At 45.3% G+C, this 16,515-nt stretch overlaps 1 protein-coding gene across 4 annotated transcripts in view; it reads left to right on the top strand.

The window, feature by feature from the left end:
* TCFL5 (transcription factor like 5) overlaps nt 1-16,515 on the top strand; it is a 591,288-nt gene that overhangs the window by 147,205 nt on the left and 427,568 nt on the right. For 2 of the 4 annotated variants that reach the window (XM_078651625.1, XM_078651626.1), the window contains exon 3: nt 5,546-5,735. In XM_078651625.1, the coding sequence (XP_078507751.1) occupies nt 5,546-5,735 (190 nt within the window). The remainder of the gene's footprint in view (nt 1-5,545; nt 5,736-16,515) is intronic. The other 2 variants (XM_078651627.1, XM_078651628.1) reach the window with 1 other exon arrangement.

Raw genomic sequence — 16,515 nt, forward strand, 5'->3', positions numbered from 1 at the left:
AGGCCTGCATGAGGTTGGAGTCTCTTTCTATAGGAGCACACTGAGCAAAAAACAGTGCGTTGGAATGCTGCCACAAGCAATTGCCACTGGTTAGACTATTTGCAAGCATTTGTCCCATCATGTTTTGCCTGTTTGAATGCCATTAGTCTGCCTGAAAATCCGAGACTGGTGCAGTTTTCCAATCCTACTACTGCCAATATTGTAAATTCCAAAAAGTAGTATATTTGCTGCTATTCCAATTATATTTCTAAGGGTGCAGGTTTACTATTTCTTTGGTAAATAATCACTATATACAATTAAGTTTCTGCAAAAAAAAAGATAAAAGCTCTTAGTGTAATGAGAACGGCAAGAAAAACTGACAAAACATAGCAAGTCTTACTCTGGGCCCTCAGACCAAACTACGAGGCTAAGAATGCATTTGGGGTTTCACACCCCAAGTGCCACCTGAAGCTATGTCCCTACATTTGGCATGTATATCATGTGACAAACTTAATGTAAAAGTATTATACAGTCTCTTCAAAATTAAAAAAATTGTATTTCTTTAACATGTGAAACCATTTCACTTTAGCCATCCAGATTATATCACTGCTTATACCAATATTTATTAAAAGTTAAACTGGCAGATGCACCAAAGTTATGTTTTGCGAGTCCTTAATAGCAAATTTTAAGGAATCGCTATTAAAGACTCGCAAAACGGGATGCATGTAGGAATCGCAATGTTATTAGCGATTCCTACAGATTCCTTATTTGCGATTCGGTAATAGCTAATCGCTAATGAGGAATGGCTTTCCCATAGGAATGAATGGGAAAGCCATTCCTTATTAGCGATTAGCTATTACCGAATCGCTAATGTTCCGCTATTTCAAGGGTGCCAGGGTGTCCAAAGGACACCCTGTTGCACCCCTGAAATGGACCTGTGCACAAATGTTACACACACATGCCCTAAGGGCATGTGTGTGCGCAACATGTAACTTTGAAAAATGCACAAAAGTGCATTTTTCAAAGTTTTAGCAAATTACCACGAAGTTCAACTTCATGGTAATTTGCTCCCCCTATTAGCGAATTCGCTATTTTTTTGGGTTTCATGCATTGCATTTAAGGAATCTCATTTTGGGATTCCTTAAATGCAAGAGCAATTTAAGGAATCGCTATTTAGAGATTCCTTAAATTGCGATTTCTGCATTTGGGATGATGCATCCCAAATGCAAAAATACCGGGAGCAAACGGGCAGATTCTGAGAATCTGGCCGTTTGCTCCCGGTATTTTCTTTGATGCATCGGCCTGATAGTTTTTTAACACCCAAATCCCTTACAGACAATGCCATTAGCGAACTAAGAAGCAAGTCAGTATCATGTAAACCCTAAACGTGGCCTAGAGTTTTATTATAGATGTAGCAACTTTAGTCTATTACGTCCAAACAAAGAGATGCTTGTGAAGCGCTAATTCTGAACTCAAGTATTTAAAAGTGCTCTCATATCTGATTTTATTTATTTATTTATTTATTTATTTTTTACATTTGGATGGCGCACAGCTACCCAAGAAGGGTTTCCCGGCGCCGATGATTCTTCTATGAACAGGGGTAACGGTGAAGCATTGGTACTTATTTCTGGAAGAGCCAGGTCTTTATATTCTTTCTGAAGCTGGCGTAATTTTCTTCCTTTTGAATATTGGGGGGAAGTTTATTCCACAAGGAAGGCCCTAATACAGAGAAAGATCTACCTCCTATTCTTGCCAGTTTGAATCTCAGAGTCGAAAACATTGCTGCGGTTAGAGAACGCAGTTCTCTCCCCGGGGTGTAGGGGGTCGCTAAGGATAAAAGATACTTTGGTGCAGTGCCGGATTTTATCCTAAACATATAGCTCAGGGCTTTGAACCTGACCCGGTTCTCTACCCTGAGCCAATGTAGGTCCTTCAAATGTTTAGACACGCTAGCAGTTTTTGGAATTTTACAAAGTAATCTTGCAGCCGAGTTTTGGACTAGTTGTAAGCGTTTAATGACTGCTTGATTCGAGCCCAGGTAGAGAATGTTGCCGTAGTCAAGCCGTGATGTGATTAAGGCATTGACTACGGTCTTTTGCGTTGTAGGGGGCAGCATCCAGAGGATTTTTCTCAACCATCTCAGGATGGTGAAGCAGAGGCCTACCACTTTATTTGCTTGAAGTTTCATCGAGAGAGTATTATCGATGGTGACCCCTAGATTTCTTACGTGGGTAGCAGGGATGGGGATAATGCCTAGTTCAGCGGGCCAATGAGAGGCGTTCCATAGGTGTTTATTTTTTCCCAGGAGAAGGATTTCTGTTTTTTCACCGTTCAGCTTCAGCTGGTTTGTAGACATCCAGCTGAAGATTTTTTCTAGCCCTAGTTTAAGGGTGGAAGGAGCCGTAGGTTTGGACTCTGACAGTGAGAAGACGATTTGAGAGTCGTCTGCATACGTCATCAGGGTGAGTCCCGCCCTATCTGCTAAATCCGCCAGGGGTCTAAGGTAGAGATTAAAAAACAAAGGGCTTAGAATGGAGCCCTGGGGCACACCGTGCAGGGTTCTGAACGTATCCGAACAAGCGATGGGAGATGAAATCTGAAAGGTTCTCTGGGACAAAAAAGACTTAATCCATTTGAGTGCTTTGCCCTGTATACCGTTTCTCCCGAGAGTGGCCAGGAGTTTGGCGTGGGAGATGGTATCAAATGCCGCACTCAGATCAAGCAAAATGAGTGCGACTGTCTGGCCATCATCTAGGAGTTTCCTGATGGTTTCGGTTACTCCCAGCAGAGCAGTTTCGGTGGAAAAACCCGCTCTGAAACCTGACTGTGACGGGTGGAGAAGTGAATTTTCTTCGGTGAAGAGGGTGAGGGCAGAGTGGATGTGTCTTTCAAGTCATTTTGAAAAAATGGGGAGGAGTGAGATGGGTCGGTAGTTTGCAGGTAATTCAGGGTCTGCAGAGGGTTTTTTCAAAAGTGGGCATACCATCGCGTGTTTCCAGAGTGATGGTACTGTGGAGAGCTGAAGGGAAGAATTAAGGCTTTCAGCAATGATGGTCAAGGCTGGGTCATCCAGTTGTCTGAAAACAGAGGCGGGAAGTGGATCACAGGGGGAACCAGATTTGACAGTCTTGAGAGTGGATTTCAGTGATTCCAGGGTGAAGTGGGGCCAGTGGTCAAGGGTGTTAGAGTTCATTGACCATAGGGGCATTTCCTCTCTAGGGTCAAGACCAGGGGTGTTCCTGGTGATGTCGGAAATAATTTTTTCAATTTTGTCGGTGAAAAAAGACGCAAGGGCTTGGCATTTTATTTTATCCAGTGGGCGAGTTGTAGCAGCCGTGTTTGCGCCTGCAAGGTCTTTGACTGTATTAAACAGCGTTCTTGCCTTGTTTGGCGCAGTGTCAATGGTCTTTGCCACGTAAAAGGCACGCGCTTTAGCACATGCAGAATGATACTCATTTCTGGCTTTGTGGTATGCCACTTTTTTGTCGTGAGCATAGTCTTTGCGCCACTTTCTTTCTAGAGCTTTGCATTTTGATTTTTCAATCTTCAGGTTTTCATTGAACCATGGTGCTGGGGGACGGTGGATGTTATTTTTTAGCCGGGAAAGGGGGAGGCAGTTCTCGCTGGCCTTTTCAAGCCATGCGTGAGTGGATGTGGCGATACTTTCCATATCACGGCCAAGGGTCGGGGGATGCATAGCTAGTGTTTTGTTAAATTTTTCCACATCTAGCATCTTCCAATTTCTCATGGAAGATATCGGGCAGGGGTTGTTAGGTTGCGAGGGTAATAGCAATTTTAGGCGGAATTGAACAAGGTGATGATCTGACCAGCCAGTAGGGGTCGTGTTAAGCCATTTCAGTTCCGGGATGTTGGAAAAAATAGGGTCCAACAAGTGTCCTGCTCGGTGAGTAGGCCCAGAGTTAAGTAGTGTTAAATTCAATGCTACTAAATCATCCATTAAATTATTGCAAGTCACATTAGCGGGGTCGTCAAAATGTAGATTTAGATCTCCCAAAACAAAGAAAACAAAGAAAAAGTAGGCTCTGTGAAATAAAATGTTTGCCTAGGATCACGCTATTTGTAGAAGCAGGTATTGACTCCAGGCTATGCAGTTTCACATTTTAAAATTCAGCCACCAGGTATTTATTTCTCCCTCTTGTTTTACATCAAAGGCCACTGACATGGGAGACACGAAACAGGGCGCCAGACCTAACTGCAAAGCCAAGAATACATTTATTTGGAGGGTGTCACAGCTCCAACACCTCTCTCCCACCCCCGTAGCTACACCCCTGTACTCATTGTTATAGATCCAACTATTCCCAATATGATACAGAACTATTCAAAATATGTGAATGTCTGAAAGGTACCAATGCTGGAGAATGTATTACAGTTAAGTAACCTTTTTCTTCTTCCTTTCAATTGCCTTTTATTGCAGCCACGGCTCGTGCAGGGCGTTACACCGGGCGGTGACGTCAGGCAGAGGAGGGGCAGGGTGGGGGGTTGTAAAATGCGGGATATAGACGATGTCAGGTAAGTACCGAAAAAAAATATATAAAACAAATTTCGTTTTGCGTGCTGCATCCCATTTGCCAATGCAGCGCGGGTAATGAAATTCGTTTTTTTTCTTCTTTTCGGTACTGTTTTATTGTCTAGGGGTCTTCATTAGAACAGCAACACCAGCTGCAGTCTTTTGGCCTCATTACAAGGTTGGCGGGAGCGGGGCGGACCGCCAAAACCAAACACTGTTCACCCGCTAATATTACGAGAGAAGTCATTGCTGCTGGGCAGGCAGCGTGACGGTTCCGCAGCGGTGCAGTGAAAAGGCTTAATGAGCCTTTCTTTAATACTGCTCTGCTGTGGGACAGCCACAGCGCATTCCAGCATGGCATGGACTGTAAAGTCCATGCCATGCTGGAACTGGGGGGTGCTTTTAAATGTGGGGCACAACATGTGCCCCCTGTATGCACCTACCTTCATGGGATAAGGGGGCCCTGCCCCCTTTGTTGCCCCTCTGCCAGCTTTTACATGACGGTTCTGACCGCCAAGTAAGGCTGGCGGTCAGGAAACTCAAAATATGCATGGTGCTGCCACAGCAGCTCCCTCTGCATATTCTGAGCCCCTAACTGCCGCACCTGCTGTGGTGAAATTGGGGTCCGACCCCCAAACATGGGACAGTGGCCAGACCGCCACCTCTGCACCCTTGTGAGTGCGGCAGTCCATGGAGTGCCAGCCTCGTAATAAGGCCCTTAGCCTGCTTATGAGAAGACTCAGAAATGCAAAAGGATTGTGCCCTATGTGAGAGTCTGAGGGCTCATTGATGTTTGTCAATGTTTTCCAAGGATCATGCCATGTATCAAGGAAATCATTAAAAGCATAATATATTTTGTTGAGAGCCCTCTTTGGTGACGTGTAGTTGTGGATACGTTTTAGTGATACCTTTCTGATTCAGTGTCTTTAAATATCTACTCTAATTTCATTTTGGCAATTATATATGTGTCATTTATATACAGTATCTTAATATTGTGGCGTTGCCCAAATATTTGTCCTCCCTTCATTTTCATTTCAGACTAATTCGTCTGGTAGTCTGTTCCAGATTTCTGGGAATTCATGCCCAGTTTTAGAAGCTGCGAAGCATCCAGATCTAGCATTGCCCAGAACATTTTCTTTTTGTTATCAGCAAGAAATTGAATCAACAAAGCAGACATTGGGCGGTAGGAATAAGACTTTACCTGAACATGTTTGGATTAAAGTGGGCGGTAAGATGTTTAGGGTTGTCCTTTCTTTTCATATATTTCAATTCACACTGTTCAGTAGACAATAGTTGTAGAGTTATTTGTGGTTATTGTTGTCCATAATGCAAACCTGAATGAGTGAGGATAATTTAAGGTGCTATCCATAAGGTTCTGCAATACTTTTGAGTTCTTCAATAATTTTCCAGCATGAGATGTTATAACAGGAGATAAAGGTTACACATTTTAATATGATCTAATTTAAATTTAGTGAAGTATTTTTTGAGGCATAACTAGATAAATAATATATTTAACCTTGGTTTAAGTTAAGAGAACATGATTTATTCTGTCTACCCTCCATTAAGTCTACTACTGCCAGATTGATGGTAGCACAGTAAAAACCCTCGCTTGAAAATATAAATAAGCATCTACATACAGTCACTGACATAAACAAAAATGACTAAAAACATATTTTTCAAACATTTTTTCAAAGGAAGAGAAAGGAAACTTTGTGTCCAGGTAGTATAAGGCACCATTAACCAGGGTTAAGTCGTGAAAATAACCAGTGTGTTCAAAGATCCCGGTCACACAAGCCTGAAAAAGAAATTCTGCCAATACAGGGTATGAACGGTTGTGGGAACTCCTGGAGCCTCTAAGGGTCTATAATCTTGTTTAATTTCTATAATGTAAGCCTAGCAGACTACACTTTTCCTTATTACCTAAATATGCTGGGAGCCGTTTGTATTACAGGTGCTGCAGCATAATTGTTAGTATTGCATATAGTCTAACATTCAGAAAATCTTGCTTATAATGTGCCTTTGGAGCAACAGCAGGACATGTTAATCACACACAGATAGATTTTGATATGAAGTGTTCAGTGGTCCCTGCATGCAGCAGGGGAATATTCTAATTTGTATGATTTCAATGAAGATTCCTATGATGCAGACCTAGGACTACAAGTAAGCAAGCAAGCCTTTTCTATTCTCAGGGCATCTCTATTGAAAGCTTCTTCCAATACATACATCCAGGAGCGCTTATAGAAATGTTTTACAATAAGTATTTCTTTTTAGAAAAGCCATAGTTTGAAATAAAAACATTTGGCAGTGTCTGAGAAGTCTATTTTAGCTGAATTTCACGGTGTCTTTAGAAAAAAACGAATTACACTTTACAATTGTCATTCGTTTAAGAAAAGAGATAGCAAAAACTCTCACAAACCATTCTTAATAGAAACGTGCACTGAAAATGGACGTTTTATTATTATTATTAAGGAAGTTTCTAAAGCGCCTGGTTACGCGCACCGGCGTGTCCCCGCGCTATGGTGAGAGACAATGAGGAGGCCTAACTAGAACAGCTACACAAGTGTTGAACGGAACAAATGGGTTTTGAGAGCTCTTCGGAACTTAACCTCTAAAGGTTCCAGATGCAGCTCTAGCGGGAGCATGTTCCAACTCTTGGCTGCAAGGTGCCTGAAGGATCTGCCCCCCATGCGCGCCTTGTTAATTTTGGGGACAGCTACCAAGCCAACACCAGTGGATCTAAGCGTCCGCTTAGGTCTGTAAGGCGTGATAAGGCTCAGTAAGGGACTGGGCGCCTTGCCCCCAATAATGCGTTGACATGTGCATAGCGCCTTAAAGGTGATCCTCTCCCTGACAGGAAGCCAGTGGAGAGCCTCCTAGGCAGCTTTAGAGGCTGCTCTTCTACGGAGCCTCAGCACCAGCCGGGCTGCGGCGTTCTGTAGCACCTGAAGGCGATTCAGACTTTTGACCGTAGCCCCCAGATAAAGAAGGTTAGCGTAATCTAGTCGCGAGGTTACAAGGGCGTGCACCAGCGTCCGCCTAGCACCAACGGGGAGCAGGTCCAAAATCTTCCGCAGGCCCTTAAGGACGCCAAAACACACCCCAACCACACGACCAATCTGGGGAGTGAATGAAAGGTCAGAGTCAAACATCACCCGAGGTTTTTGGCCTGCTGACAAGGCACAGGAGTTGTGCCTAGGCATGCTGGCCACCATGTCGAGGACCACACAGACGGGCCACCCCCCACCACGAGCACCTCCGTTTTGGCACCATTCAGCTTCAGGCAGTTGTTAGACACCCAGGAGGCAAGCTCCTGCATGCAGGCACTGAAGCTAGATGCCGCAACCTCGGGCACCCGTGACAGTGAGATGACCAGCTGTGTGTCATCAGCGTATGACACGATTTGCATGCCGTGGCTCTCCACAATATTTGCTACGGGGGACACGTACAGATTAAACAGGGTTGGACTCAAGGCAGAGCCCTGTGGCACTCCTTTATCCAAATTGATCATACGAGAGTAATACTCCCCCTGTCTAACCTGAAAGCCCCTATTGGACAAAAAGGATTGGATCCACTTCAGCGCTGCCCCTGTAATTCCGCCCTTCTTCAGACACTGTAGCAAGGTGAAATGTGCTACAGTGTCGAACGCAGCGCTCAGGTCGAGTAGGATGAGGGCCATCGTCTTCCCTTCATCTACCCCTTGCCTGATGGTTTCAGTGGCCATAAGCAGCGCTGACTCAGTGGAGTGGCGAGATCGAAAGCCAAACTGAGTTGGATGAAGCAGACTGGCCTTCTCCACATGAGCCATCAGCTGAAGATTGGCCACCTTCTCTGTCACTTTGGCCAGGTAGGGTAAGAGTGAGATAGGGCGGAGATTGTCCAATCTTTCCCAACTTAAATTGAACTTTTTTTGAAGCGGAAGTACCACTGCTTGCTTCCATCTTTCAGGTACGGTATGAGTCCTGAACGATAGATCCAGGACATCCCTAATGTAGGGCTTCAGGATCTCGATACTCCCCGCGAGCAGCTTTGGCGAAGCCGGGTCGCGAGGGGATCCTGACTTGATGGAGCAGCATATCTGCAGCAGACCTTCTGGGGGTGGAGTGAGAAAGTTCTCCAGCCTATTTTCACCCACAACATCCTGTTCAATCTCTCTGAAATCCGAACCCCTTCGGTCTACTCCCGAAAAAGCGGAGTATATGGCAGTCACTTTTTCAGAGAAGAAAGCTGCAATACGGTTACATGATTCTTCTGAGACAGTAGACGGGTCAACAGATGATCCACAGAGAGAAATCTCTTTATAAATCTTGAATAGCTCCTTTGTGGAGTTTTCAGCTTCCCCTATTCTGCCTGCAAAATAAGTAGCCTTGGAACGCCGGATTAAGCTATGATAAACTCTTCGTTTAGCTCTATACTCCTGTTTAGCCTGATCAAGAAAGGCAACCCTCCACCGCCTTTCTAGTTGTTTACACTCCGCCTTAGCTCGGCGGAGCTCATCGCTGAACCAGGGGGCGGATTTCTGGGGTCTACTACAGGGATTCTTTAGACACAGAGGAGCTATATCGTCCAAGGCATCATTAATACGACCTTCCAATCTTTCGGTTGCGGAATTAGCATCCTGACCTCCCGGTCTACCTCCTTTGACCAGGGCAATATCGAACTTGGCTTTAGAAAAGCCGCCCATTTACGACTGGGGTATTTCGGATAGGCCCGCTCTTGGGTGTTACCTGCTGGGACACTTATAACAAAAGGCACTAAAAAGTGATCGGACCAGGGAATCAGTAATTGTAATTCTGAAGCTTATAAAGCGCATGGTTACACTTATCAGTGTGTCCCCGCGCTGAATAAACCGCTGAGGAATCCGTCCTGGCCTGTTCCTGTGAGGCGCCCAACTCCTGGGCACCCCCCTGGTGAAGCCAGGCATCCTTAGCGATTAGGGCCGGTGTGGAGACTAAGCAAGCTATTGCCCAGAGTTGCAGCGTGGGACCCCCTGATTAGAGTAGGCACCGTGCCAAGAATTATCTGGTCCGCGGACATGTGAGCTCAAGTCCCTGCCGCGGCAGGAATTGAACCCTGGTCCCGGGCCAGACCTCTGCATCAGGGTCTGCCGCTCTAATTAGTGAGCCACACTCCTCCTCATATATATATAGTATACTGTATAGGGATATTTACTACGATTTCCTCCCAGTTGGCAAAAATGGGGTCCAATAGGTGGCCCTTTTGATGGGTGGGGGCCTGAGATCTGAGGTGAAGTTGGAGAGCATGTAGTTCCTGGCAGAAGTCAGTAGCTCCCTTGTCCCGAGGATCATCCAAATGAATATTGAGGTCGCCCAATAGCAAAAACTTATCCCTACGTAGGGCCGCTTCCGTTATGCCTTCCATCAAACTGGTAGTAAAACGAGTGAATGGGCCCGGAGAGCGATAGACCAGGAAGCCCTTCACCGTATTACCTGCATTAACCTTTATGGAAAATGCTCCTGACTCACTGTCAGCAGTAGTGAGCGGTTCCAGTTGACAGCATAGCGGTAGCTTAGATATTATCGCTATTCCACCGCCTCTACCCAAGGCTCTATCCAACCTCACCATGTTATATCCTCCCGGGAGGGAAGCAGCTACATCTGGCTCTGAGTTGGAATCAAGCCACGTTTCGGTGAGGAATAGGAGATCGAATTTCATATCAGTGAGCAGATCATATATATCCAACTTATGTTTACGCATGGATCTGGCATTCAATAACCCGCATGTGAGCCTAATATCCTCAGCCTTCTGTGTGTCTCTAATGCGCCAATTGTACTGGCACTCTTTGCAGCTAATATCCTCTTCAGCCTTCAAGCTATGAAGGCCAGCCTTAGCGGTATTGGGACAGAGGGCGCGGAGTTGACATGCACTCCACCGTATTATTGCCCCATTTTGTCCAGGGGTTATGGCCCCTGCTCCCGTCCGGCTGCGGACGGGCTTGCCTTTGGCGCGCCGCCGGCGCGTCCGCTGCGCGGCCTGGTAGGCATCCGCCTTAAGTATCCCGCAGCCCGTCTGCCTCAGGAACACTAGACCGCTGATCAGCCTCCCGCGCACCGGAAGTGGCTGTCTCTACCTTCCACGCCCTCCGCACAAAGGTGCTAGCCACCGCGTCGGACCGGGGCGGGAAGGAAGGATGACAAGATCAGCCCCCCGGTGTGCGGCCTTAGACAGGTAGGTCTACCAGGTAATGCGCTAACGGGTCACTTAGACGGGAAGCCTAAATCGCTATCCCGCCGTCAGCCCAGCACAAGCACAACTTAAAATTATTAAAATAATGCCAAGAGCAGTTAAAATACAGGTGCACGCTGGCGCCACACAACAGCAGCAATGGGCCCTGCCACTGCCCTCTCACCACATCGCGGGCGGGTCTCCAGTGCCTTAAGTATCCCGCAGCCCGTCTGCCTCAGGAAGACTAGACCGCTGATCGGCCTCCCACGCACCGGAAGTGGCTATCTCTACCGTCCACACCCTCCGCACAAAGGTGCTAGCCACCGCGTCAGACCGGGGCGGGAAGGAAGGATGACCAGATCAGCCGCCCGGTGTGCGGCCTGGAACAGGTAGGTCTACCAGGTAATGCGCTAACGGGTCACTTAGACGGGAAGCCTAAATCGCTATCCCGCCGTCAGCCCAGCACAAGCACAACTTAAAATTATTAAAATAATGCCAAGAGCGGTTAAAATACAGGTGCACGCTGGCGCCACACAGCAGCAGCAATGGGCCCTGCCACTGCCCTCTCACCACCTGCCAAAACTGACACTAATCCTTAAAAGAATTATAATCCACTAATGTCCATCATGCCTTATCAGTGCCAGTTCTTTATTCTGACTTCTAGGATCCTGAAGCACTGAGTTCTCTCTTTAAAACATTTTTTTAAACATTTCCAAACCTCTGTTTCTCCAGCATTGGTTCTTTTATATATTCACATGCTTGAATCCTTCCCTGTTGTCAGTATGGGAGTTCCTGCTAACTTTCAGATATCAGTAAAGAGTGTTAAAATGGCCATATACCTCAACAACAGTGTTTTAATAGCACACCCACCTCATTTGAAACAACCCAAACTTCAGCCGAAGAGGTTGAACTGCTTAGCTCTCCTACTCCCTCTAGAGGCCACTGTAGCTCAGATTTCTACCGCAGGTCATGTGTTGGGCAGTCCCTGAAAAGTGCTCTGCTCTAATCTCTCAGTGAAGCTATCTTGTTGCTTTCCTGGTCTACCCTGCAATTGATCCAGCCCTATCGTTAGTTTTTAGAGGTCGATGAGTTGTTCTTATAGAAATTTTGTAGAATAGCCTGATTTTCTAGAGCAGGGAAACCTCCCCTTTGTTACCAACTGTCATCATGACTGACAGAAAGAATCTCTTTCCAAATCCTGCTCTACCCATGGACAGAAAAATATCCATACAGACGACCCAAATTAGCAGTTTTGAACTTGCCTTTACCCAGTGCACAAAGCTTCATTTTGTGACATTTGAAAAACCTTTCTTTCTTAGACTGAAGGATAGGGAGAGAAGGTTGACCCTGTATTTATTGAAGGAAAAGCGGGATAGCCCCTTGTCTGGGGATGATTCTCTGACAGTGCTTCCACCAAGCAAAAGCAGCATAAAAAAGGAAACTTGGAGTTTCCAGAGCTGGACTTACAACCTAAAACCCCTGCAGCTACCTCTTCACAGGAAAAAATTTGAGTTTTCTCAGGAAAACACTGCAGGAAGCACAAACATCAACATGGGCAAAAGACTGTTTGAATATATAGCTCCCTTGACGTCCTGACTGAACTGCCATCTCACTAGTGTTGTCTGCCATCCTTGATAGCAAGGAAAAAAATATCTGTGACCTCATAAATGACATTCCCTTTGAGATCTATTGGACAGACCTCGTAAATGGTTGTGTAGAGAATTTTGTCAGCTACGACCACATCAGCAACTAAGTCCACGCTGCCTTCGGGAGCATGACCATCATCGACAACATCACCATTGACAGTTAACCCAAAGATGTCTCTCTTCCACCGTCGACTGTGGCCTACCTTTCACCATCCATGCCAAACCAGAAATGATGTCTACTACCTCATTGATGATAGACCCTTTGATGATACTGTCGACAACAGCCTTTTCAATACCATTCCCATAAAGGTGATGGCAAGTCTACTCACTCAGACGCGACCAGGACATTTCAACTGAGACAGCATACAGTACTACGCTGCAAGATGTGCGTTACAGCCCTTATTTGATGAAGAGGCCTATGGTGGAAACTCACCGGATTCCAAGTATTCAGATTTGGAAGACGATGATGAACTTGCGCAAGGAGACCCTGAAGGTAGTGATGAATGGGAAGACTACATCTTACCCAAGGAGGTTGAAAGACAACCCTTTCAACGAGAATCTCATTCAGACGACATAGCCGGCTTTCATACTCTGATGGGAAGGGCAGCTAAGAGATTCGGTTGAGCAGCCATGCTTCTTTCCTGACTTTAGAGAACAGCCCCACACAGTTACAAGGTCAACACCTATACTGCATTATGTACGGTCAGAAGGCCTGGAATTGATGAAGATGCCATCCACAGTCCCAGCTATGGTGCCTCATTTGTAAAAGAAGTACAGGGTCCCAGCCTGCCTTATGGGCCCTCTGAAGCCAGATTATTATGTCTGCAGCCCAGCATAGATCTAAGAATCCAATCACGCCATTGTCAGCCCCTCCTGACAGAGACAGCTGGCGGATACATAACCTGGGACGTAAGGTTAAGTTGATGGCAACAAAATCAGTCAAGGTCGTGAATGCCTTCGTAATCTCGGGCTATAATGATCGCCATATGTGGCATGACATTCCGCTTCTGATTGACCTTATCCCTATGAAGATAAGAGGTCTACCAAGGCAATCATCAACAAGGAAGTACAAACATTCTGATGGATACATCTGCCTGTGGATTCCTCACCTTTTGAATATCCCCTGTGCCAGCATTCCGCTGAAACTTTTTCCTAGCTCTCCACACGGACGAGGTCATCACAATGCCATGGCTCCTCTCGCAACTCCGTATGATGTCCCTGGAGCTATAAGAGAGCCTCGCCACCGTGATGACGTCAGTTCCCTTTTTTCCACGCAGTCGACGTGTACCGGTTTTCAGGGAGTCTCCATACTGTTTGCAGTTACTTTGTTATTTCTCCAGGTTTCCACTGTAGCTTTTCGATGGCGACTTCGAGGGAGTCATGGTTCAAGCCCTGTAGAGAGTTTTGGGGACATATGTGTGGTGATCTGTATTATGCAATACTTGTTGGAACTCCATGATGTCACCTGTAGGTTCTTCATGTACTGTGCATTCTCCTCCAATGTTCTCTGTTTGGCAGTTGCAGCTGCCCTGTCTCCCCTTCATGCTGGACGGCTCTCTTTTCCTGAATAAATCTCCAACTACAGTTCCTGTCTCCGCCTCATCATTACATTGGCGACTGAGGATGGTCAGCTGTTCTTCAGCTGTTACTTCTACCTACAATTCAACCTCATCAAACAAAGCGGTTTGATTTTATGAACACTTTCCTCATCTACAACCCACTTCCATGTGAGTACATTTACCATTATTTCCTACGCGCTGTCCTATTTGAAATCTACCGAGAGCCGTCCCAGCTGCCAGTCTCCTTTATTACAACTTGCCGACTATCGTCAGTTTCAAGCTTCGCTACGTGCTATACAGCGCACCATCAAACTGTTTACTCAATTTCGTTCTACCAACTGACTTTACCCTTACCGGCACCACGCGTTACTTCACTCCTCATTTTCTGCACTGCGTGTGTTTTCACCGCCCAAGCGCTGTTTGTGTTTGACCGTCCATTACCCGCTCAGCGTATATCTTTACCACTTGTTCTTCCACCTTCAAGCTACGCTGTGTAATGATGACGTAGTCGAATTTTCACCTCCATCCAGCGCCAGCACGCACTTCGTTGTCCATAGCAACCTGCGCATCGAAACGCCTTTTCTCTGTGTCAATCATCGCGCCACGACGTTCTTCCGGATTTCCAACGCTCTCACGTCACAAAGACTTCGCGTCAATTTCAACCCTGGCTTCATTGTTTTAACTACGTCAGCTGCGTCTTCTCTTCACTGAGACTTCTTCCGCTTAACGCTCGCAGCTCTTCATCTTCATTTTATCACGCTGATGTGCACAGCTCAAGCACACAGCTAATTTTAAAAAAAAAAAAAAAGACAAAGACAAAAGAGAAGAACATCCACATCTTCGCGCTGATGCGCACAACCTATACTAGACTATATCTTCTACACCAATAATTACATGCTCAAGAACTCGATTTCTGCACGCTGACGTGCACAGCTTTTCAGTCCTTGCACGCTGACGTGCACAGCTTCTGCATACATTTTTCTCTCAATACACTGATGTGCACAGTATCTACTTGCTGACGTGCACAGCTTTTCAGCACTACATCTACTCGCTGATGTGCACAGCTTTGGCATTCACGCTACCATATTTACAAGAAATATTTTTTGGGTTATTGTAAAAATTCACTGTTATTCTACTGTTTACTTCCTTGCAATTTTTTTTATATATAGGAAAAAATAGAAGATCTTGCCATGCAAAATGTATCTCCTCCTGCTCCATTTCTTCAAACTCCTGGAGATCCTCCCCTGGAATGGAAGCTTTGGTTGAGATCTTTCATGGCCTACCTAGGGGCAATCGACGGTCTTAGGTACCGTGCTGAAAGGAAGAAGAATCTAATGTACTATCATCTTGGTGTGGAAGGGCAGAATGTTTTTGACCATCTACCAATTTATGTTCCACCTACTGGTGAAACCCCTGACGAATTTGAAATAGCTATAGCTAAATTAGACAAGTACTTTGTTAAGACTAAAAACATGGTTGTGCATCGCTACAAATTTTTCACCAGAGCTCAAAAACCCGAAGAAAGCATTGATACTTTTGTCACTGCTCTAAAAATACTTGCATCTAAATGCGAATTTGACAATTTCACCTCTCCACTTATCAGAGATCAACTTATTGCTCGCTGTTCCTGCAAACAAATCCAAGGGAAATTACTGTCCTGCAAAGATCCTTCTCTCGACAAGGCTATCGATATAGCCAAAAGTATTGAAACATCTTTAGAAGACTCCAAACAATTAGAAGTTTCTCTTTCTAACACTTCCATTTCGGGTGCTGTTTCCACTAGAATGCCTCTTCCCACCAAGACTCCTAATTTCACTCCTCGTGACTCTCGTGGTTATTTCAAAAGAATGGGAAACACTGGTTTTAGAAGACCTTTCATACCTAATAGACAATTCAGCCAAAGTACTTTCTGTTATAGATGTGGCTCCTCTTACCATGCTTCCAATTTTAAAAATTGTCCTGCTGCCAATCAGCAATGCACTCAGTGTGGAAAAAATGGTCATTTTTCAAGGGTCTGCATGAGAGGTAGAAGAGGTAATGTACGTAGTGTCATGTGTGAAAATGATTTCTTTCAAGATTCTAATCCCCTTGAACATTCGACTGAACATTCTGAACATTCCGAATGTGATGTGACCAATCAGGAATATGTTGTTGTAGTAAAAGACAATGATACTTTCAACCGTTCGTTCCTTGTCCCTGATCCTGAAGTTAATGCCACTATTGACAATCACCCTATCCTACTACTAGTAGATACAGGTGCTCGCATCACCATTGTTTCCTATGAGAAATATTCTCACCTTTGGCAAAATAAATGTTTACTTCCTCCTGATGTCCTTTCTGTGGCCTTTGAAGGAAGCAGAATTAACCTTTTAGGCTACTTTTTAGCTGAAATCTCCATTTTCGGCAAATCCATCAAGGGGAAGGTCTATGTTGCCAAACGTGGTATCAATGTTCTAGGGCTTATACATCAGGCAGAATTTGGTGTCACCATTAAACCTGGTTTACCCAACCCTGTATTCATTGAAGAATGCAATCTCCCTTCTCCTGCATCTTCTACTCCTGTTTGCAACATTTTTAATAGTGAATTCTGGGAGCATAAATATGGAAAAATTTTTGAGGA

Source organism: Lissotriton helveticus, chromosome 7, assembly GCF_964261635.1.
Source record: "Lissotriton helveticus chromosome 7, aLisHel1.1, whole genome shotgun sequence".
In the NCBI taxonomy this organism is placed as follows: domain Eukaryota; kingdom Metazoa; phylum Chordata; class Amphibia; order Caudata; family Salamandridae; genus Lissotriton; species Lissotriton helveticus.